Source organism: Balaenoptera musculus, chromosome 6 (genome assembly GCF_009873245.2).
Source record: "Balaenoptera musculus isolate JJ_BM4_2016_0621 chromosome 6, mBalMus1.pri.v3, whole genome shotgun sequence".
Lineage (NCBI taxonomy): Eukaryota > Metazoa > Chordata > Mammalia > Artiodactyla > Balaenopteridae > Balaenoptera > Balaenoptera musculus.
Window position 1 is genome coordinate 79,880,776 of NC_045790.1, and position 21,498 is coordinate 79,902,273.

A 21,498-nucleotide genomic window follows, 5' to 3' on the forward strand; every position below is an offset into this window, starting at 1 on the left:
TTGGCTTGGTGTGACAGGCAACGAGGGACAAGAGGACAGGTCAGAGCGGGGCTGCAGGAGCCTCCCCGGGACGGCCACGCAGGAGGGTTGGGGAGCGCGCATCTCCCACCTGGACTCGCACCACAGGGTGTGTGCTGGGGAGAGGACGGAGACGCCCTTCGGAGCCCGGGGTCCCTGCGGAGGGGAAGGCGGCATGCTTGCGGCCTTAGGGGTTTGTGGGGGTCAGGCCGCGGCGGGAAGAGCACCGACCCCTGGTGATGCGGGTCGGAACCGACCCTCACACCTCGACTGTGAGCCCCGCGGTCCCCGCAGCGCAGCAGTTGCTGAACATCTACCAGGAACAGGGCGAGAGGCCTGGGCTTCCCTCTGCATCCCCATTCAGTGTCCCAAGAGGCACAGGTATCCAGGAGGCCCAGAGCTCCCCGTCCGCACTTGGAGAGCCCTGAGCGGTCGCTGGGGTCCCCACGCGGGGCAAGTTCTCGGGAGCAGGGCGAGAAGGCGCGCGGAGCGCCGGGCGCGCGGTGCCTCCTCCAGGAAGCCGGCGGGGTGGCCCCAGGCGCCTTCTCCTGCAGCTGCTGCTGCCTTATAAGGCGGGGGCCGGGCCGCGCCGGGGGTGGGGCTGCGGCCGCCCGGCCTCCTCCTCGGCTCTCGGAGCTGCGCGGGGCCGGCAGGGAGCGCAGCGCAGCGCAGCGGGAGCCGAGGAGCGCGCGGAGCCTGCCATGGGCAAATCAGGTGAGCCCGCCGGGCCAGCCGGGCCGGGGTGCGGGGATGGCTCGGAGCCCCAGGCTCCGGGGTTTCACTGTCACTCTTCCCGCGGTGGGCTGGATCCCCGGAGGGCGGGTCGACAGCCTCCGCCGGGGCGACACGGCTCCGGCCGCGCTCCGGGACCACTGGGTGCGGGATGGAGGGGCTCGGGACGCGGGCAATTTCCGGGGCAGCCAGGAAGCCGGGGTGGCCGTCGGGCCCTCGGGAGAGAGGGAGGAAGGCGAGACCGAGGGAGGGTCCTCCTGTCTGCGAGCCAGAGATTGCGTCAGGGAGGGCTTCCAGGCGCTGATGGGATTAGCGCTCAGCGTCCGGCCAAGGCGTGGCTTTTGCTTTGTTTCAGGACAGAGTTAGAGTTGGAAAAAGCCACAGAACTGTGACAGCATCTCTTCCTGCACAACAGCTTGCCCCGACCAACCCTCCGAAAGACAGCTCTGAGCATCCTTTTCTTCTGTCGTTGTCCCTCTTCCTTTAAGCGCCCCTCCACCCCTACCCCGTGCCAGACTCAGTCAGGCTACACACGGCTGCCAACAACGGCTTCCCCTTTCTCTCTGACCTGTCGCGGCCCATCCTCACCACGGTGGCTGTCCCGGTGAAGTCCCGTCATTCCCTAACACCTTCCATCCCATTGTCTGCAGGTGAAAGAGTACACATTCTTCAGCCCCACGGTGGGGCCCTCTGGGAGTTGATCATCGCCCGTTTCCTCCCCCTGCACTCAGCTATGCTCTGGGCATAGTTCTTCCCCTGGGTTCCCTTTCCCAGAGCTCACCACCACCACCAGCACTCCACCTCTCCCACTTCTGTGAAGTTGAAAATCCTCCCCATCTTTCTCGGCTCAACTCCTGTGCTGGGAGCCCACCCCGATTTCCCCACCTGGTGTCTTCTTTGTTGCAGCCCTCCCAGCAGTCAGGTTGGGACACTATCCAGGCAAAGACCTGTTTCCCACAGACTCCTCACTTTGGGCAGCCAGGAACCATGTCTATCTCAGCATAGTTCCTGCCTCACAGGAGGCTTTTTAATGAACAGCTTTTGAACAGAGTTCAAAAGTCCTGCTTCATGGGAAGTTGAGATTGTCAGCCTCAGATGGGTAAGGCTGGGTCTCTTCTTGAATCTGTCCTCAAGATCTGGACTTATGAGGTACCAGTGTTGGGAGTAAGTAGCTTTCTCTGGCATTGGTCCTAACCTGCCCTTATCTGTAGTTACAGGTCTGGCTTTCAGCCCCGACTCTGCTAATCACTTGCTGTGTGATCTCGATCAAAGCCCTTTCCTTCTCTGTGCCTCAGTTTCCTCATCTATACAAGGAGGATGGCCTATATCATCCCCAGGGTCTTTTACAGTATGGAAAGGTGACATGCAGTTAAAGAAGAATGTGATAGGTGGCGGATGTGGGGAGAGGAGGGCGGGGACATGAGCATGGCAGATGTGAGAGGGCACTTTGAGATCCCTACTTGGGAAATCAGTTCCTTTCTCTATAGGTTAGGAGAAAATCCACAAATTCTCTAAAGCTACATTTTAATCAGTTGTTTCTGGCTTCTTCCCTAAGAAACAGTTTTCCAGAACTGCTGGGTGCCTATCTTCTATTTGTTCATTCATCCCTCTCCCCCTCTCTCCCTCCCTCCATCCTTCCTTCCCTCCCTCTCATCCTTCCATTCCACCATCTATCAGCTCTGTACCAAGCTGTGGACCCAGTGCTGCGGAGGGCATGGCCCCTGCCCTCAGGAGTGTTCATGTGGATTATGAAATACACCATAAAGTGGATTGGGGGGATAGACAGGCACCACATGGCTCCAGTAAGAGGTGGAAAGTGATCTAAGCCACAGACAGGTACAGGTGAAGAGCAGTGGGAGCTCAGGGGAGGGGGAAATCTCTGCCCAAGCATCCAATGAAGGCTCCTGGAAGAGGTGGTCAGACCCCAGAGTGTCTTGGAACTTTGGACTTTTTCCGATGGGACCTGGGGGGACCATTGAAAAGCATCGATCTAAAAGCCGAAGGACTAGAGCTGTTCCAGGGTGGAGGGTGGATCAGATGGGAAGAGGGTGGAGGTGGGAGAGGCTGCTGCAGTTACTCAGGCAAGAGATGACAGAGACGTCTAAGGGACTGGAGAGGAAGCAGGGATGGATTTTCAAGATGGTAGCCTCGAGCAGACTTGGTGACTAACTTGTTGTGAATAAGAAGGGAAGGTTAGCGGTATGAATCTGGGTGCAGGAAGGTGATGACACCTTCTAGGACTGGAGTTGCCGAGTTGAGCAGGATGGTGGTGGAAGACAGGTTAGAGGTGGTTCAGGCAGTTTCCACCCCCCTTCCCATGCCCACCCTCCACATATACCCAGGGACCTTCCAGAATGCTGGCCCTTAGCCACATGTATTTGATTTGTCTCCCTGCCCCCCCCCAAAGACTCTGAGCCCCCTGGATAGTATCTGGCTCCCCTAAGGGTCCCCAAGAGAAAATGACTTTTCTGGGTGACACGGGCCCAACCTTGATCTTCCAGGCCACCAGCCTGAGGCTGTCTGTGCCCAAAAGACAGGTGGCATCACAGACGTGTATCCATACAGGGGCTTTTTGTGGTTCCATAAAGACCTTCATAAGGAGCTTGCCTCTTCTGGGCCTCAGTTTCCTCATCACTGCATAGGAGCCCATCTCTTTTTAATCTTCAACCTCAGATATACCCCAGAGTTGTTGGGGTAGCGGGCATTGCTGGAAAAGTGTCACATAACCAAAACAGCTTAAATTCCAGAAGTCACTTGGCCCAGTGTTCAGAGACTTCCAGGTCCGGCCGCTGGCCCTGGTCTCCCTGCTGGGCTTCAGTCTGCAGCTGAGCAGAGAAAGGCAATGGCCTGGGGCTCAGTGGAAGCCTCTAATATACTCCCTAATAATAGCGATCACCAATTATTCTGCTCCTGCTGTGTGCCAGGCTTGGAGCTGGGTATTTCATATGTTACTAATTTTCGTAACAGCACTGTGAGGCAGTTGTTAGCAGCTGAATAGATTTAAAGAGGTTGAGTACTTCGCCCAAGCTCACACCCTGACCAATAAGTGGACAAACTGGGATTTGTACCCAGCTCTCTGACTTCCCAGCTGGGCGCTGTCCCCTCTACCACAATGACCACTTGTCATCCTGCTTCTCAGCCTGGACTCTGGCCCTTAGGGACATCCACACACCCTCCTGACCCACATCTCCCAGCCCCAGAGGTTATCAGAGCAGAAAGACCTTCAGGGACCAACTAATCCAGGAATTTTCTACTGAGCAGGGCCCTCACACCTCTGCAGGGGGAGGCCATGTGGCCAGGTCAGTCCCAGCAGTACCGTTTTCATCTGTTGATTCCAAAGAAAGGTTCAAAGAAAGGGTTTCCCTGCTTTGAAGCTATTTTGAAAACCACAGATGTCATCCTGCCTTCTCACACAGGTGGGGAAGCAGGGCCCCGGCACTGGGCAGGGACTTGCCCAGTGCTGGTGGGCAGGCCTGAGTGGTGGCAGGCAGGGCTGGAGAGGGGACCGCCTGTCTGCTGGTGGGAACAAGCGCTCTCCCTGCCCTGGCTCCTTCAGCCCTTCAGTGACTATTGCCCATCACAAAGGGGCAGCCGATACACTGGGACATCCTTGTCATTCTTGCTTAGGGAAAGGAAGATGTATGTAAGGTGAAAAGTGTGTGAGATGCGGGGCAAGGGAGGGACATTCTTAGATCTGGCTGTAATGTGGACTCACTGTGTGACCTCGGGCAATTCACATGTCCTCCTAAGACCAAAGTTTCCTCCTCTGTAATGAGAAGAATCCTGTCCTCAGGCTTACCCAGTGATGGTGTGAGATTCTCATTCATTTGTTCTTGTGCTCACTTACTCAGTAAATATCTTAGCTCAGAGGTACTGAAAGAGGTCATCAAAGGCCAAGTTAAATACCAGCAGCCCTGCTCCTGTTAAAATCAGGGAAGGGATCTGATGGGGGCAGTTTCGCCCAAGGCCAGGAGGCTAAAGGCTCCTCTGCCCAACAGTAATGATAATAATTATAGCTGACATTTAGTTGAACTATAGTTGTTCACTTTGCTCCAGATCTGTTCTAAAGCATTTACGAAGATTAATTTATTTAATTCTCACAACAACCCTGTGAGGTGAATACTGTTATCCCCATTTTTTATATGGAGTCCATGAGGCACAGAGTGATTAAGCAACTTGTCCAAGGTCACACAGCTAGTAAAAGGCAGAGCTGGGATTTGCCTCTTGAATTTCCTGGAACCCAAGCTGAAAAGAGCTACTCATCTGGAACTCATTGCTTTTTTGTTTGTTTGTTTGTTTTTTGAATTTTATTTTATTTATTTTTTATACAGAGGTTCTTATTAATCTATTTTATACATATTAGTGTATATATGTTTGTTTTTTTAATCAACTTTTTATTCTTTCTTCCTGATAAACTAGCAAAACCAGCTTTGCCCCAAAGGCTTTCTAGCCTCTTGCCAGGGGACCAAACAAAACCAGCTTTGCCCCAAAGGCTTTCTAGCCTCTAGCCAGGGGACCAAAGGGGCCTGTCCATAATTCCTGCCTTGGCCCCTGACGGTCCTGGGCCTCTCTGGCGGGGAGTCTGGAGAGGGCTGAGAAATGAGTCAGCTGGGCTCTGGGAGGCCTCGGAAGAGAATGGATGCTGAGGGAGGAGCCCATCCCAGCCACCAGCTGCGAGGGAGGAGGGGCACGGACCTCCTTAGAGTCTTTATTCAACAGTTAGAAGCTCTGCCCTAAAGAACCTTCAAGAGCCCCCAGTCCAGCCCCACCCAAGACGCCTGCACCCTCCACGCAGCAGAGACCGCCCTGGCCTGCCGCCTTCCCTCAGCCACAGGAGCCAGGCCCAGGCAGCCCCTTCCACCTTTCAACAGCTCTGGCCTTAAGCCCCAGGTCTGCCCCCTGGAGCTTCTATTCCACAGCCCCTGATTTTCCTCTAGGGCCCCTCATGCCGGTCTGTCTATAAAGGCCTTGGCACAGAGGAGGCTCTTGAGAAATCTTAGTTCTTTTCTCCTCTTCCTTCTTCCTCTTCTTTCCCCTCAGAGATTTGAAGGCGGCTGCCAACCCCACTGGGCTGATCCTCCTCCTGGGTCTGGTGGCCCTCTCTTTCTCTTCTCAATGATTTCCTCTGTCTCGTGACCCTTGGGGTGGGGTGGGGTTAAGGGCAAGGTTTCTCTCCTCGTGGGCCTACCTCTGGACCAGTTGTGGGAATGTGGACAGGTTACTTCCTTCTTGAGCCTCAGTTTCCTCATCCAAAAAATGGGTACAGTAGTGGAAGCTCCCACAGTGGTGGTGAGAAGTAAATCAGATCTTGCACAGGCCTGGCACCTAGAATGGTTGGCCATCGAGCAGAAGAAAGGTCCTCCTTCATTCCAGGCTGGTACCCTGAGGCTGTGTGACCTCTGAGCCTCAGTTTACCCTCCCACAAAATGAGGGCATAATCCCTCCCTTCCCCTCCCCCCCAACCATGGGGTGGCTCTGAGGGCTCTCCCTGCCTGATGCAGGGATTGGTGGGTTTTCTTTGACTCCTTTTTTCCTTATGTTTATCTGCTCTCAGGTTTTTCTGAAAAAGTGAGGCGTGCCTCTTTCTGGGTGTGGTCATCAGTGGTATCTTGCCTCCCTGAGGCTGCGGTTCTGCTCACAGGGGCCGCCTGGACTGGGACTGGCTGCCGTGTTGGGAGGGGACTCGTGAGTCAGCCAGGGGTGTGGTCATGGGGCCCCCAGGCCTCCCAGCCAGGCGCAGGGAGAGAGGGCACCCCTCCTGACCCCTCCCTAGGAACCCTGGCCCAGGGCACTGGCTCTGCTGGAGACAATGACTGGCTTCAGCTTCTGGGCCACGAACTTAGATTGGGCACAGGAACTTTCACTTTTGTTTCACTACTTCCCACATTCTGGGAGTGCAGTGACCTAGTTTTTGGCAGCCTTATGTCCCCTCTGCCAAGGAGGCTGCAGGGCCTGAGCACTCCAGAGTCCAGTGTATCCTCACCCCAGCACTCAGAGCTGTCTTTAAACGGGCTTCACCTTAGCGACCCACCCATTCCCCTTATCTCCACCTCCTCCTCACAGCCCCGGGATACACCAGATCCCTTCCACACTGGCCCTTTCTGCGCTTTTGTCTCCTCATCACCTCCTCCAGGGAGCCTTCCCTGATACATCTGTGGTCACCATTGCCCATGCCACTCAGTCCCATGCATCTCCTGTAGTGTCCCACCGTGGCCTGCCTGGGACATAGGAGCTGGAAGGGACATTAGTATGGGCCTGGCCAGGTCTGTCACTCAGATAGAGACCTTCTGCCACTTTGTGTGTATCCACATCTGCCCTTGCATGGACACATACACTTACCTTGATCACTCCTTAGACAAGCTATGAACTCCTGGAAGTTTGGGGTCAGTCGGTCATCTTGCCTCCTCTCACCCCTACCCTGATGGGACCTTATGGGATCTCAGGGTTGGAAGGGACTTAAAGGTCATCTGACTGGGTCTCCAGTGCCTGAATCCCTCTGAGAGGCATCACCTGCTTGTTTGCCCCCAGTGCTGGAGAGCTCACTACCTTGCAAGGTAGCCTTTTCAGTCTTCAGAAAGCTTTCATGGAGAGAAAGATCTTTCTTAGGCTGAGCTGAAATCTGTCATCCTGGCTTTTCCACCCACTGGCCCCAGCTCTGCCCTGTGGTGCCCCAGAATTCAGCAGGGCCCTCTACGGTGTCTTCCAAAGTCTGATCTTCTCCTGTACTTGCAACCATCCCTTATAAGACCACATATCCAGCCCCTCCTTCACCTCATCACCATCTCTGAACACACTTCAGATTCTCACTGCCTCTAATGCAAGGTGGGGGCTGGGCTGGGTGAAGCATTCCAGCTGGACACTGGCTTGTGCAACGCATCGCCCTGGAGCCCGTGGGTTTCTGGCCGCCATGCCACCCAGCTGACTCCTTAAGTGTTGTCAGCGAGGCCTCAGTGTGGTTCCCATGAGTTGCTGTGGCTCCCGCCACTTGCACCTGAGATATTCTTTAAAAGCCTGTGACTCCATTATCCAAGGAACATGCTAAACCCACAATCTTTTTTTTTAATTGTGGTAAAAAACACATGACATAGAATTTACCATCTTAACCATTTTTTAGTGTAGTGTAAAGTATATTCACATTGTTGTAAAACAGATCTCCAGAACTTTTCCATCTTGTAGATCTGAAACTCTATACCCATTAGACAGCACCTTCCCTTTTCCCCCCTCCCTCCAATAAACCCGAAATCCTTGTCTTTTGTACCAACAAGGGCTTGGCCGGCCTCTTGGCCACAGAGGCCTGAGACTTCAAGTGGAAGCTCCACCCTCTGCCTTGTGCCCAGTTACCATCACCAGGGTTTTCACCCACATGCCTTTGTCACAGCATCTCCCCATCTCTGCCTGTCAACCCAGATCTCCCAGATCCTGGCATTCGGCACCCCTCTCCCACCCCTGTCCCTGTCCCACTCCACATTACTGTGACTGGACCCCACTGGACTGCCCTGCCGGGCCCTGGAATGTTTGAGGTCAGGACCACTCGCTGTCCAATATCTCGGAAACCCCTAAAGCTCAACCACCACTGGCATAGCCTGCAGTTTCCTTCCCTCTCCTGGGTCGGCATCTAGCCCAAAGCTCCGGAGGGCAAGCCCTGGGTCTTCTTCCCTCACATCCCCTCAGAGGCCCAGTGGGATTCTATCTGAAGGCCCAGGAGACCTGGGGGATCTGGCTGAGGGAGGGGAAGAGGACCCCTGCTGGTTCATCTTCACGGCCTCTGGGGGAAAAGACAGCAGAGGAGGAGAAAGGTGGCTGGTGAAGGTGACCTGGGCCAGTGGACGGAGGGGTGCTTCTTTCATCCTCCCTGCCCATGGCCAGGCCTCATGGGCAGGCTCCCTCCAGAGGGGACTAGCTCAGTGTTATGGACGCTCTGTGGCCATCGCTCATAACTCACCCAGCTCACACCCCTGTTTCCATGGTGGGGGGGTGGGGGGAGGGGGAGGGGGGACTCCCAGATTCCTAAGGCTGCGCTCTGTGCCTTCACAATCTTAGCCTGGCCAGCTCCTGTCCAGACATCTGTGGGGCCTCAAATCAGGGGTCACCTTCCTGATCCCCCAGACCATGTTAGGCTGCTTTTCTCTGAGTTCCTCTTGACCTGTGCTCACCTGCACCTTGGCCCTACCACACTGTTGGCTAGTGTCTGTTTACAAGGCTGTCTCCCTTCTGTGTGTGAGCCCTTTGAGGGCAGGACATGGCTGATTTGTCTCTGGACCCCCAGCATACAATATGTGACCTCGCACAGAGGAGGCACTCAGAGAGCAGATGAACAGAGGGATGGGTTGGGATTGGATGGATGATGGATGGGTGCTTGGACGCTGATGCTTAGATCATGAATCAATAGGTGGATGGATGAGTGGTGGAGAGATGGATGGAGGATGTGGGATGGATGGGGTTCCATTTCAGATCCGAATTGAAGTGACCTCTGTCCACTACTGACCTGGCCTACCCTTGGCTTCACCACTTCTTGGCCTTGCTCTTTCTGAGGTTGTGACCCAGTTGGACACAGGCTCCACCTCTTCCCTCACCTGCAAGCCTGAGCCCAGCTGATCCCACCCCACCACCGCGTTCTTTCCCACACTCTCCCCTCTCTCCGCTTCCCAGTGCTGTCCTACCCTGGTTGGTCCTCTTCTCTTCATCTGTCCCTCTCTCTCGGGACAGTGCAGGCACCCCTCCACCCCAGCCAGGCCTGTTCTCTCTGGGCTCCCACCTCCAGCCCTTCCCAGTACCCCCCACCATGCACTGTAGGTCCGCTCTGAGATACCGTCTCCTTCAAACATTTTCTTGCAGAAGTCCTGCTGCTTCCTTTCCAGCCTCCCACCATCTGCTCTGCACCTCCAGCCCATCCCCCACTCAGCAGCCAGCAGGGTCTTCCAGAAACACAGCTCTCCTCAGCTCACTTCCCCGCCCCCATTCAGTCGCTTCCCATTGCCTTGGATAAAGATCCAAAGGCCTAACATGCCCCATGGGGCCCTGCGTAGTCCAGGGGGCATCAATGTGCAGAGACTGGGGCAGCAGCCTGGGCACGTGGCCTGAGGTTTGAGCTGGGCTTCGCTCTGAAGCCCGCTGGCGTACTTTCCGTGGCTCTTTTCTCAACGCTGAGACAGTCTCCATCTTGAAATCATTGCAGCTTCCAAGCAGTTTAATGACGAGGTCCTGAAGGCCCACAATGAGTACCGGAAGCAGCATGGCGTCGCCCCGCTGAAGCTCTGCAAGAAGCTCAACCGGGAGGCTCAGCAGTGAGTCCCCCCGGGGCCCCGGGCAACTCGGGCCCTTCCCGGTGCTGCCACTGCTGCAGTCCCAGATGGGCTCTGGAAGGCAGGAGGGACGTGGGTTGGGGGGCAAATACAGCCAGACTTGAATAACCGCTCTGCCACTTACCCAGGCAGGTCCCCTTGTTCCTCTGAGCCTCGGTTTGCTGCTCTGTAAAATGGGACTGGAGTGGGGGCTTAGACAAGATGCAGGTGTGATGCTCCTGACTGCCTCGGCGAGCCCAGGGCAGGGAAGGAAGCTCAGCCACACCAGGTTAGGGCTCCTACTCTGGGGGCTTCCCTGGGCTGTACTCACTCTAAGGAAGCACCGTGGACTCCGGCAGGTATTCAGAGGCCCTGGCCAGCACGAGGATCCTCAAGCACAGCCCGGAGTCCAGTCGTGGCCAGTGCGGGGAGAACCTGGCGTGGGCATCCTACGATCAGACAGGTGAGTCGTTTCTCGGCTCCCCTCCTCCTGCCTGAGCCGGGCCTAGGACATCCAGCGTGCAGGCCCCTTCGGGCCCCAGCGCCCTCCGTGGTGTCGTCGCCGTGATGCAGCCACAGGCCCAGAAAGGGGAGAGAACCCCAGAGCTGTCTGTCTGCTCCCAGGAGCTGACTGCAGCTCACCACAAGGTCTCCGATGGCCAGCTCAGGGCCAGGCCTGCGCTGGCTGCCAGGGACACAGAGATGACTCAGACTGCCCGGCCCCACCCCCTTTCCAGAAGAGCTCCCAGCAGAGGAGTGAGGGCGGGGAGACAGACCGTTTCTGTGCTGAGTCTCAGCCTGACCCTGCGGGCCCTGAAGCATCCCCAGCCTCAGAAAGATTTTACGTTCCTCACGTTCTTCTGAAAATATTTACAGTGCTTGTGTATTAACTTTCTTCACGAGAAAAATGCAATAGAGCTTTCTTCCGTGCTGGAAAAAGTAATCATAATGGGAAAGACAATTCCTCATCCAAGGTCACAGCCTGGAATGGTGATCCCACCGCACTGACCAAACATTCTTGAGCTTCCTGGCTCTGACAAGGCTGTCGTGGCTTTTTAGGAAAAATGCTGGAGAGAGCTACCTCGTGCTCTGAAGCTTTCTCCAAACTCCCGCGGGAGAATGACTGCTCCTTCCCCGGCCTCACATTCCTGGGAGTTCCCTGGGGAGGCCCTGGGAGTCCTCTTGGTTTCCCTGGGGCAGAGTCCCTCCAGGAGAAGTGTGCGCTTGCTGCCCGGGAAAGCAGGAGCCTGAGGCCTGCGGCCCCTCCCCAGGCTCAGGCTGTGGGCCTTGGCGGGGAGAAGGGAGAGGGGTGGGAAAGAGCCAGCAGGAGACATGGCTCCTCCTCGCACTGGCTCCCTGTAGAGCTTTGAGCAAATCTGCTACGTTCCTTGGCCCCAGTTTCCCCATCTCTACAGAGAGGGGTTGGGTAGGACATCTCTAGGGCAGGGGTTCCCCACCCTGGCTACACACTGGGATCTTTTGTGGAGCTTTCAAAAAATACTAGTGCCTGGATCTCTCGTCCCGAGACACTGATACAGTCCGTCTGTGGCAGGCCCCAGGCATCAGTAATTTTGAACAGTTCCCCAGCTGCGGCCACTATGCAGCCACTGTTCTCGAAGGACTTGCTCCTCAAAGTGTGGCCCACAGATGAGCAGCAGCACCTGGGAACTTGTTAGCAATGCGGACTCAGGGCTCCACCCTAGATCTTCCAGAGTCAGAATCTGCATTTTAACAAGAGCCCCAGGTGATTCGTGCACTCATTCAAGTTCAAGACTTACTGCTCTGAGGTCCCAGGCTCCCAGCTCTCTGGCCCTGAGATGAGCCACTCCCAGGGAGATGCTGTGGCCAGTGGATGCTCCAGGGGAGTACCCTTCTGCCTGCAGTGGAGACCTTGACCCACCGGCCCAATTACATTTCCTCCTGCGGGTGTTTCAGGAGCCAGACTTGGGGTGGGATGAGGGTGTGGTCTCCCGGAAACTCGGAGCATCATTAGAAGCCCTTGGAGTACGTTGCATTCAACCCGATTGTACAGAATGGGGCAGGCCTTGCCCAGGATTACACAGTGAATTAGTGTCAGGGCAGGGACACAGATGCTGGTCCCCTGACCTGAGGCCAGGGCTCCTCCCAACCCCTAACAAGGCCCTCCCTTCAGCCTGGATGTGCTCATGAGCAGGAGTCCCCATGTCAGCTCGTTGGTGCTTTATGAGATGTCTAACTGTGGGATGGGTGCTTTGGGGTTAATGGGAGAAGATGGAAGGAATAGGGAGTCGGTTGATTTTGCTGCTGAGTTTTAAACTGTCTTTTCCATACAGGAAAGGAGGTGGCTGATAGATGGTACAGTGAAATCAAGAACTACAACTTTCAGCAGCCTGGCTTCACCTCCGGGACAGGTGAGTGACATGGTCACACCAGTGACCTGGCCCTGGGCTGGGTTGCAGTTTGGGTCTGACTTCAGAGAGGAACTAACCCTCTGAAAATCAATCATTTCTCTCCTGTTTCACCTCTTCCATATTTCTCTGGTTGGACTTTGCCCAGAGGGCAAAACCCTCTTTCCCCAACACCTCTCCCAACACACACACACACACACACACACACACACACACACATATCCCCCCATCCAAGAGCACCCAAGCTGCCGATTCCTGCCCCACCAGCTCAAGGCTCTTCACCTGACTGGAGTGTGATATAAGGAGGCTGTGGATGTCAAAGGCCGCTGAGTGTTTCTTTCCAGGAGTGACGCCTCAGCGCTTTGAACCCGTCATGCCACTTCTGCTCCTGTTCCCCTCCAATCCAGCCTGCTCCCCAGCAGCCAGAATGTTCTAAGACCCTTTCTGCCCACGCTGCTCTCCTGATTAAGCTGCCAGGGGCTTCCTGGGGCCATCAAGAAGAGGGCCAAGCTGCTGGCTCTCCTCCTGGTCTTAACTCCCGCATCCCCCCACGCCCCCACATCCTTCCTCTCTGCCCCTCACTCCTCACAACCTCCCAGGCATTCTCCCTTCACCTTTATACTCGAGTTTGTCATTCAGGCGAGCTTGGAATGCAGAAAGCTTGGATCTAGTCTCAGCTCTGACACTATTAGTTGTGTGAACTTGGGTCAACTCCCTGTTCTTCCCTGTCCCCAAGGGAGAGGGACAAGGTGGAGGCCTCTATGGGCCGTTCTGAGAGCCGGTATTTAGATGCAGGGAACCGGCCACGGGACCATCAGCCTTTGCCATAGGCCTCCCCGGTGAGCAGTAAATGGTTAGCTTACTAAAGCCCCGGGCAGCCGCTCCAAGCTCTGGGCTCCCCGCTGCCCCTCAGCAGGAATCACCAGGCTCCTGTCTTTCCTCAGAACCAACTCACATCCACCCAGGGCCCAGGATGGGTTGGAAGGGGCTGTGGATTTCTCTGACCAGAAGGCACCAGGGAAACTGAAAAGGGGGTTCTCTGTCCACCCCCCATTCCTCTACCCCACCCCATCCCACCCATGGGTGGAGCCACTTATGGCTTCTTACCCTCTGGAGGATTCTTCAGAAGCAGGAAGTGACATGTTCTCAGAGCCAGTCACCGTTTCCTGTGGTCTGTGCTCACCCCTTTGGGCAGGGGTTCTTGCAGCCGTGTGGGGAGAGGTAGAAGCGTCTGCCCTGCGGGGCAGGACAAGGAGGCCACTGTCAGGCCCTGAGTGAGAACTGCTGGTTCTGTGGCAATTAGATTTGAGAGGTGAGGGAGGGAACGGTGACAACCTGCCACCAGTGATTAAGGACATGTAGGCAGAACCTGGTCTTCTTTTCATAAAGATCAGTGACCAGAAGACGTTTTATTTCACAGCGTCTGGATCTCCTTTTCCGTTGAGCAAGATTCTTGAGCAATCAGACATGTGTCAGAGCAAGTGATTGGCGTTGCTCGTGTGTGCACGCCACTTGACAGTAAAAAGCATCTCCGCCTCCATGGCCACGTAACCCTGCTACACCGTTTGAAGGTGGGGCTTTATTCCACCCATTTGCAGAAGAGAAACTGAGGCCCAGAAAAGGGAAGAGACTTCTGTTTACCTTCTATCCTCAATCTGATGCTTTTTCCATGGCCCCTGCTCCAAGGTGGGAATCTCTCAAGTGTCAGAGCTGGAGATGGGACTCAACTTTCCGTGATCACTGACCCCCTGTGATCCTGTCTGTTGCCCCACATCTCCCAGCCCTAAAGAGGAAAACCCCAGAGCCTCCAGCCCCTATGTCATCCCAGGTGCCAGTGGACAATGCCTGGGGTCACACACAGCCTGATCCTCAGACGGGAGCACAGCTTTGGGTGGTGATATAAGCGGGGCTCGCAAGACCCTTAAAGATGCTCAGGCCCATCCCCCATGAGTCAGCCTCCCCCAGAGCTGCTTCTCGCTGCACCATGGTTCAGGGGTTCCCTGACCTGAGTCCATGTTGTAGGTGAAAAGGCCTTTGAAATATCCTATAATCTGTCCCAACCCCACCCCACCTGGGTCAAAGTCTTGTGATGAAGGACACTGTTCTGTGCTTTGTGCTGAGCGGAGAAAAATAGCTTCTTGCAGTCCCTTTATGTTTTCTTCTAATGAGTAGGCCTTGTTTATTCTGAATAAATGATACTTTTATATGACATGAAATTTGCAAGCTGTATAAGGTGGAAAGTCTTCCTTCTGTCCCTGGCCTCCAGCGCTTTCCCTCCCAACCAGTAATACCAGTTTCTTGTGTATCATTCTAGAGATGTTGTGAACCAGCAGTTGTATAAATGCTCTCTTTTCCCTTTTTTATACCCTGGTGTCAGATAGATGATCTGTTTTGCACTTGCTTTGTTCACACAGCAGGTTGGCAGAGATTGTTCCATATCAATACAGAAAGAGATTTCTCTTTCTTATGCATTATTCTCTTGCAAGGATGTACTGTAACTTATTCAACTTGTTTTTCAAATGCATATTCTAGGAAGTTTGGGTCCAAGCTGTTAGTAGTTTAGGGTTAGAAACCAATGTGTATCTGATGGTTGCTAAGGAAGTTGTGTCCTTTAATTCATCTCTAAATACCCAGGCTTAATTATCTCTGTGCAGGCAGAAACCTCTCCAGTCAGAAGAAAGATTACTTAGTCTCATCTGTTTGGAATAGGCTTCCATGGGCATTCACACTGCTGGTGCACATGTGGTGTCTGTAATTATTTTCTTGGCAACCAGTGGATAAATGGCAGCTCTTCCTTGTCTGGGTGACAGAGAGAGTGGGTGGGTCAGTGGCCAAAGCATGTGGTCTCTTGGAGAAAAGGCTTGTATGAAAAAGGGCATGAGCCTTAATGAAAAGACAGTCTAAGGGACTTCTCTGGCAGTCCGGTGGTTAAGACTCCATGCTTCCAATGCAGGGGGCTTGGGTTCAGTTCCTGGTTGGGGAAGTAAGATCCCACATGTCTCATGGTGTGGCCAAATTAAAAAAAAAAAAAAAAGAAAAGAAGAAGAAGAAAAGACAAGACAGTCTATAGAAGCAGTGACACCTGGCAAAGCTGCTGACAGCCTGGAGATGGGAAAGAGATGTGACTCAAAAGTGTAAGGACCAAGGGTGAATTGGAAAGTAGTGTTTCTTCTTTTCTGAGGTGAGAATCAAAGTGTATTGAGCAGCAGTTAACATGAGCTTAAGGATAAGTGGTCAGGATGCATACTTGTACTTAGTGTTTGTTTTCTTTTAATTCTTGCTTTGATTGTATCACATCAACCCTACTGATGAGTGTTTATGTTTGCTTATTTTCATAAAGAATTTAGTAACCTCAAATCTTTTAGGGATGTAGGCAAAGAAATAAACTATACCTAAATTTCAAAATTATAAAAATGGAGTTCATTTATAGGGGGAAAAAAACCACAATTTAATTAATGACAGTTTATTTAGTCCTTACCAAATACAAGACACAATGGGAAATATCAACTCTGTCTCTTCCCTGAATGGAAGAGTGTGGGTACCAGCCTGTCTCTTTCCTTCCTTCCTTTCTTCCTTTCTTTCTCTTTCTTTCTTTCTTTCTTTATTTTGTGGTGAAATACACTTAACATAAATTTACCGTTTTAACCATTTTTAAGCATACAGTTCAGTGGGATTAAGTACATTCATGTCGTTGTGCACTCATCACCACCATCCATCTGCTGAACTTTTTCATCATCCCAAATTGAAACTCTAAACCCATTAAACAATAACTCTTATCCTTTCCTACCACCCCCAGCCCAAGCCTTGGTAACTACTATTCTACTTTCTGTCTCCATGAATTTGACTATTCTACCTATATAGGTAAGAATCCTACAATATTTATCCTTTCGTGTCTGGCTTATTTCACTTAGCATAATACCCTCAAGGTTCATCCATGTTGTAGCATATGTCGGAATTTTATTTCTTTTTAAAGTTGAATAATATTCCATTGTGTATACATACAACATTTTGTTTATCCATTCATCGATCGACAGGCAGTTGTTTTCTTTCCCCCTTTTGGCTGTTGTCAATAATATTGCCATGAACACTGGTGTACAGATATTTGAGTTCTGCTTTCAGTTCTTTTGGGTGTATGCCTAGAAGTGGAATTACCGGATTATATGGTAATTCTGTATTTAATTATTTTAGGAACTGCCATACTGTCTCCCACAGTGGCTGCACCATCTTACATTCCCATTAGCAAAACAAAAGGGTTCCAATTTCCCCCCATCCTCACCAACATTTGTTATTTGGTTTTGTTTTTTAAATAATTTCCATCTTAACAGGTGTAAAGCGGTTGCCCTCTTTCTTTCCTAACCAGCCACTGGAAGCTTAGCTACTCTGATCACAATTTTCCTCCTTCCCTCTGTCTCTTCCTTTCTTCATCAGATATTAATTGGGCATCTACTATGTGCCAAGCCCAGTGGTCAATAAGACAGATATGGTGCCTGCCCTCAAAGAGGAAACATAATCTCTTCGGGGTTGTTTTCGAAAATGAATGCCATTCTGTGACATGGCAGTAAATATCCCATTGACCTGTCAAAGGATCTCTATGAGAAAGGTGCGAAGGATGAACTCCCAATCTCTACTCCCAGGAGACGAGAATTTATGGTCATTGAGCAAAGAGTATGTTACAGCATCAGCTCTTTGACCCCAAAGCAGGAGGGGAGTTAGAAGCTAAGCTATGTTAGCAGTTTGAAAATACCAGTGAGTGAGGGGCAGGCAGCCTGAACAGTGGGAGAATGATGCTGGGAAGCCTTGGCAAGCCACAGAAGCACCTGGAGGGACAGGCAGTAGCTTGAGAAGGAACTGGGCTATTTGGCTCAGAGCAGAGGGAACTGAAGGAGGCTCTAACTTGTCAAGGTCTCAAAGAGCTCTCAAAACGTAGAAAGCCTGCACTTCCAGTGGTGGCAGAACTCAGTCCAAGATGGTTCTTCCATATGCCTTTCATTCATTCACACATTTATTCCATTCATTCATTCAACCAAGGTTTATTTTACATTTTCCATGTGTCAGGCTGTGCCAGGGCACTGCGTGTACTTTGATGAATAAACCAATTTGGTTCCTGCCCATGTGGGGCTCATGGCCTAGTGAAGGGGCCAAACAATTAGCAAAATATCAAATATATCATTGTAAATGGTAAGAATGCTACGAGGGGGAAAATGGTGCAATAAGACTCTCTGGGGAGGGAGGTGTTCAGGAAATAAGAGTGATTGTGAAAGGCCTCTCTGAAAAAGTGACATTTGGGCTGAGACCTAAGGGACAAGAAAACGCTGGTCATCAGAAGAGCGTTGCATACAGTGGCCAGTGTGTGCAAGGGCTTTATAGTCGGAAATAACCGGATGTGTTCAGGGAATGGAAAGGAGGCCACTGGGGCAAAGCATTCACTCTCATTTTAGGTACGACTAGAAACAATGGAAGGATTTTTAAGCAGAGAAGTAAACAGATATGACTTATGTCTCAAAATGATCACTCTGGCTATGTCAGTGGAAAGTGAATTGCGGAGGCAAGGGTGGATGCTGGAGAGCCGGGCGAAGGCTGTTGCAGTGGTCCCAGTGAGAGAAGTTTGCGCTTGAGACCACAGTTTGGGGAGTGGACGGACTAGAGATGTATTTTGGAGTTAGATTCTTCAGGATTGAATGGTGGGTTGTTGTGGGGAAATGAGCGGGAGGGAGGAATACAGAGCCACCCTGAGGATTTTGTGCACAGAGGTGCCAGTCATGGAAATGGGAGGGACCAAAATCAAGAGTGAGCTTTGGGCAGGTTAAATTTGAGATGCCTGTGAGTCATCCAAGTGGAAATGTCAAGTAAGTAGTTGTGTTTGGAACACAGAGGAGAGATTTGGGCTGGAGAAAGAAATTTGGGAGCCAAGGAAAGATGAAATTGCCTAAAGAGTGCAAAAAGAAAAGATAAGAGAGCCCAGGATTGAGCCTTGGGAAATGCGGCTCCTCCAATATTCACAAGTGAGATGGAAGAGGAGGAGGAAGAGGCAGTGACATGGGAGGAATGCCAAGAGAGGAAACCAAAAGAGGAGAGTCCTTTGAAAAGCGAAAGAGTCGACTCCATTAATGTTCCTGAGATGTCAAGTAAGATGAAGACAAAAGGTGACCATTGGGAAGGAACATGGAGATCATTGGTGACCTTGAAGAGTACAGTTTGGGGGGAGGGGTGGAAGCAGGTGCCAGGTAGGGTGGCATCCTAATTGTTGGGGTCTCTGGGCTTTGCCATGATCTCTGGGAGACCTTGAAACCTTTGGGCATCCGAGAGTGAGATGAGTAGGGTCTTTGTGGCTGACTGAGAGGACCTGATGCATTAGAAAATCGGTCAGTGTTTTGTGTCTCCTTCCTCTGATTGGTGGCTGAAGATCAAGCCTCTAACAGCATGGCAAGATGGCACAGGGGTTCAAGAGTCCCTTGAAACATCACTCTCCAGGCTTTGCTAACTAATCTGTTTCCCTCTCCCCATGACTGTTCCCCTACAGGACATTTCACTGCCATGGTATGGAAGAATACAAAGAAGATGGGAGTGGGGAAGGCATCTGCAAATGATGGGTCCTCCTTCGTGGTGGCTAGATACTTCCCAGCAGGGAATGTCGTCAACCAGGGCTTCTTTGAAGAAAATGTCCTGCCTCCAAAGAAGTAATTTGTCCAATGTAACGGGAAGGTGGCAGACTTAAGAACTTGGATTTGAAGTGCCTAGAACAACAAAAACTCAGCTGTGTGTCTGTCCCTGTGGGTGTATGTGCTTGCTTGTGTGATGCTATGGGTCCCTTGAGCACACACTCAGTTTTACAGTTCTGCATGAATTCATTCTTACCAAAGAAATGAGCATATGAAGCCTTTACCTTGATGGTTCCCTAGACTGCAATTATTTGGACTTTGGGGGGGGAAAATCAATTTTTAAACTTTAAAAAATTTTTTTAAGCAAACTCCTTTTGTACCTTTCTTACTTATAATATCCATCCCTGGACTTTCTGTATTCCAAATGTTTGTGATGCTGAGAAAATGAAGTTCATTTTATGTGACCTTCATGCATTGTAATCTACTTTTGGTAGATATTTAAGAATATTAAACCCTCATTAAATGTGACACAAGATACAGCTTTAAACACATAAATATAAAGCAGCTTCCATCGGAAACACGGGGTAGGCAGGGGCTCCATTTCACAGAATTACTGAGCTTTCTCAGTTGTAAGCCATGATGTCATCTGCACGCCTCCTGGAATTCTCTAGTGGGATTGCCAAAGAACAAATGGAGAAAAAAGCTTTACTTCCTTGCATTTTTCTACCTTCCACCGCCCCTTGCCCACCCACCACCCTCCCTTTTTTCTTAAAATCCTCTGGCATTTCAGAGTTCAGTATGCCCCCCAGCACCACCTTGGTTTCTAGGGAGCTGGGCTAGGCCTGCGACTCACCCATCCCCCACTCGGCCTGGTGGCCCAGGGCCTGTGCTGGGAGAAAGCCCCTCACACTGCCTGGGCTCTTGGCCAAGCAGCCTTGGAGGATGAAGTCAGTGAGCGTGGGGGTGAGGGTGAGCTCACTCAGGGCCCCCAGAGGAAGCCCTCCAGCCTCTGCCCTCCCCCCAACACACAGGGTGGGAGCCCGGGGCGTGTTCCTGGCAGCTGTGCCTGCAGCTGTGCTGCTACTCCCTCCAGGAATGTGTGACAGGCCCAAGTGTTCCAGGGAGATATCTCCCATGCGGGGGCTTAGAGTCGCTAATTTAGTTCCGTGTTTTGCCTCAAACTACACAAAGTCCTCTTGAATAACGACTTCACATGGTCCATGTGGGAGGGACCAACCCAGGCGCCAAGCTGTGTGTCCTTGAAACCGTGGCATCTCCAGGTGGTGAGATAGGCAGGGCTGGGGGTCTGTGCAGGCCAGTCTTTGAAGGTCTCTGTTGCACTGTGAACACAGGCTCATGCTGGGCCCTTCATTTCACCCAGGGATATTGACTAAGACAACAATAAAATCTTTTTTGTTTGTGTAATATCTTACTCCCATGTGATTCATGCCCGATTCTTTATCAGTGACTAAGGTAATCCATAACTCTGAGTTCCCATCTTAGGTAACTCAAGATTCTGAATACCTCCAACCTCTCCCCTGTAGACTGTGCTCCTTAGGTGGCTATGTTTTGAATCACGTGACCTACCATCACACAGCTGACTGGACTAGAGTGGACATGTGATCCAAGGGCAGCCAATCCCTAGGCTGGCCATGCACTGGGAATTGGAGCCAAGAAATATGGAGAGAATTTACCAGTGGAACTGAAAAAATAAGGATGCCACGAGTTTGAGTTAAGGCCATGGCAAGCCAAAGCTATATGCAAGCCCTGTTATGAGTTGGAAATATATAGAAGTGAGAAAGCCAGTTGTTAGAGGTATAAAGCAGGTGGAAATACGGAAAGACTCTTCTTGACCTTTCTAGTTCCAGGCCAAATCTGTATCTTTAAAACATACCCTTCATTTTCTTCAGGGCTTCCCAACAAGTTGATATATCAACTGATGGTCCCCAGAAGATTAGAATATTAGAGTCCCCTCCCTTCGGGAGTTTCCAGGAACAGAAAATGCTGAGCTGGGCAGGAAGCTGAGGATGGATGGAGTAGAGAGACCCAGCTGAGGGCCTTGAGCTGAGGTCCTATTCTGGCCACACCTGGGCAGCTACCACGAACAACACAAACTCAATGACCAGTCACTGAACTTTCTGGGGCTCCTAGGGATACGCTCTGCCCAATACACACATACATAACCAGGTGGTGGACACTGGCAGGCTGCCAGCCGCTTTAGGCTGGAGTCTGTTTCCTCAGTTGGCTGGAGTAAGGGACAAGCTGACCAGGGGAGATTTCCAGGCTGAAGACAAGCCAGACCACAAAGCTGGCTGAGCGGGTGGGCACAAATCTAACTTCCTTAATGGATTTCTTAAAGATGGCAACTCCCACAAGTTCAACAGGAGCAGAAGACAAGCCAGATTGCCGGCTCTCCTTTGCAGCCAGAGGGCAGAGGAAGGAGTTGGGAACCCTGGCTCCCAGCCCTAGCTCTGTGAACTG

At 52.0% G+C, this 21,498-nt stretch overlaps 1 protein-coding gene across 2 annotated transcripts; it reads left to right on the forward strand.

The window, feature by feature from the left end:
• The first annotated feature begins 615 nt into the window (after positions 1-615).
• On the forward strand, positions 616-19,548 carry GLIPR2 (GLI pathogenesis related 2). 2 transcript variants are annotated; one of them, XM_036856787.1, is made up of 5 exons: positions 616-732; positions 9,926-10,034; positions 10,391-10,494; positions 12,344-12,421; positions 18,939-19,548. In XM_036856787.1, exons 1-5 carry the CDS (start codon positions 720-722, stop codon positions 19,097-19,099), a joined length of 465 nt encoding a protein of 154 aa, XP_036712682.1. In that variant the 5' UTR covers positions 616-719; the 3' UTR covers positions 19,100-19,548. The 2 variants fall into 2 exon arrangements, with proteins under 2 accessions (XP_036712682.1, XP_036712684.1); XM_036856789.1 differs by lacking the exons at positions 10,391-10,494; positions 12,344-12,421 and having other exon boundaries at positions 18,939-19,005.
• The last annotated feature ends 1,950 nt before the right edge of the window (positions 19,549-21,498 follow it).

Bases quoted from the DNA above. Each gene is read 5' to 3' on its own strand.
- GLIPR2 (XM_036856787.1), top strand. The intron at 10,035-10,390 runs GTGAGTCCCCCC...GGACTCCGGCAG, and splicing joins CTCAACCGGGAGGCTCAGCA to GTATTCAGAGGCCCTGGCCA. The intron at 10,495-12,343 runs GTGAGTCGTTTC...TTTTCCATACAG, and splicing joins GGCATCCTACGATCAGACAG to GAAAGGAGGTGGCTGATAGA.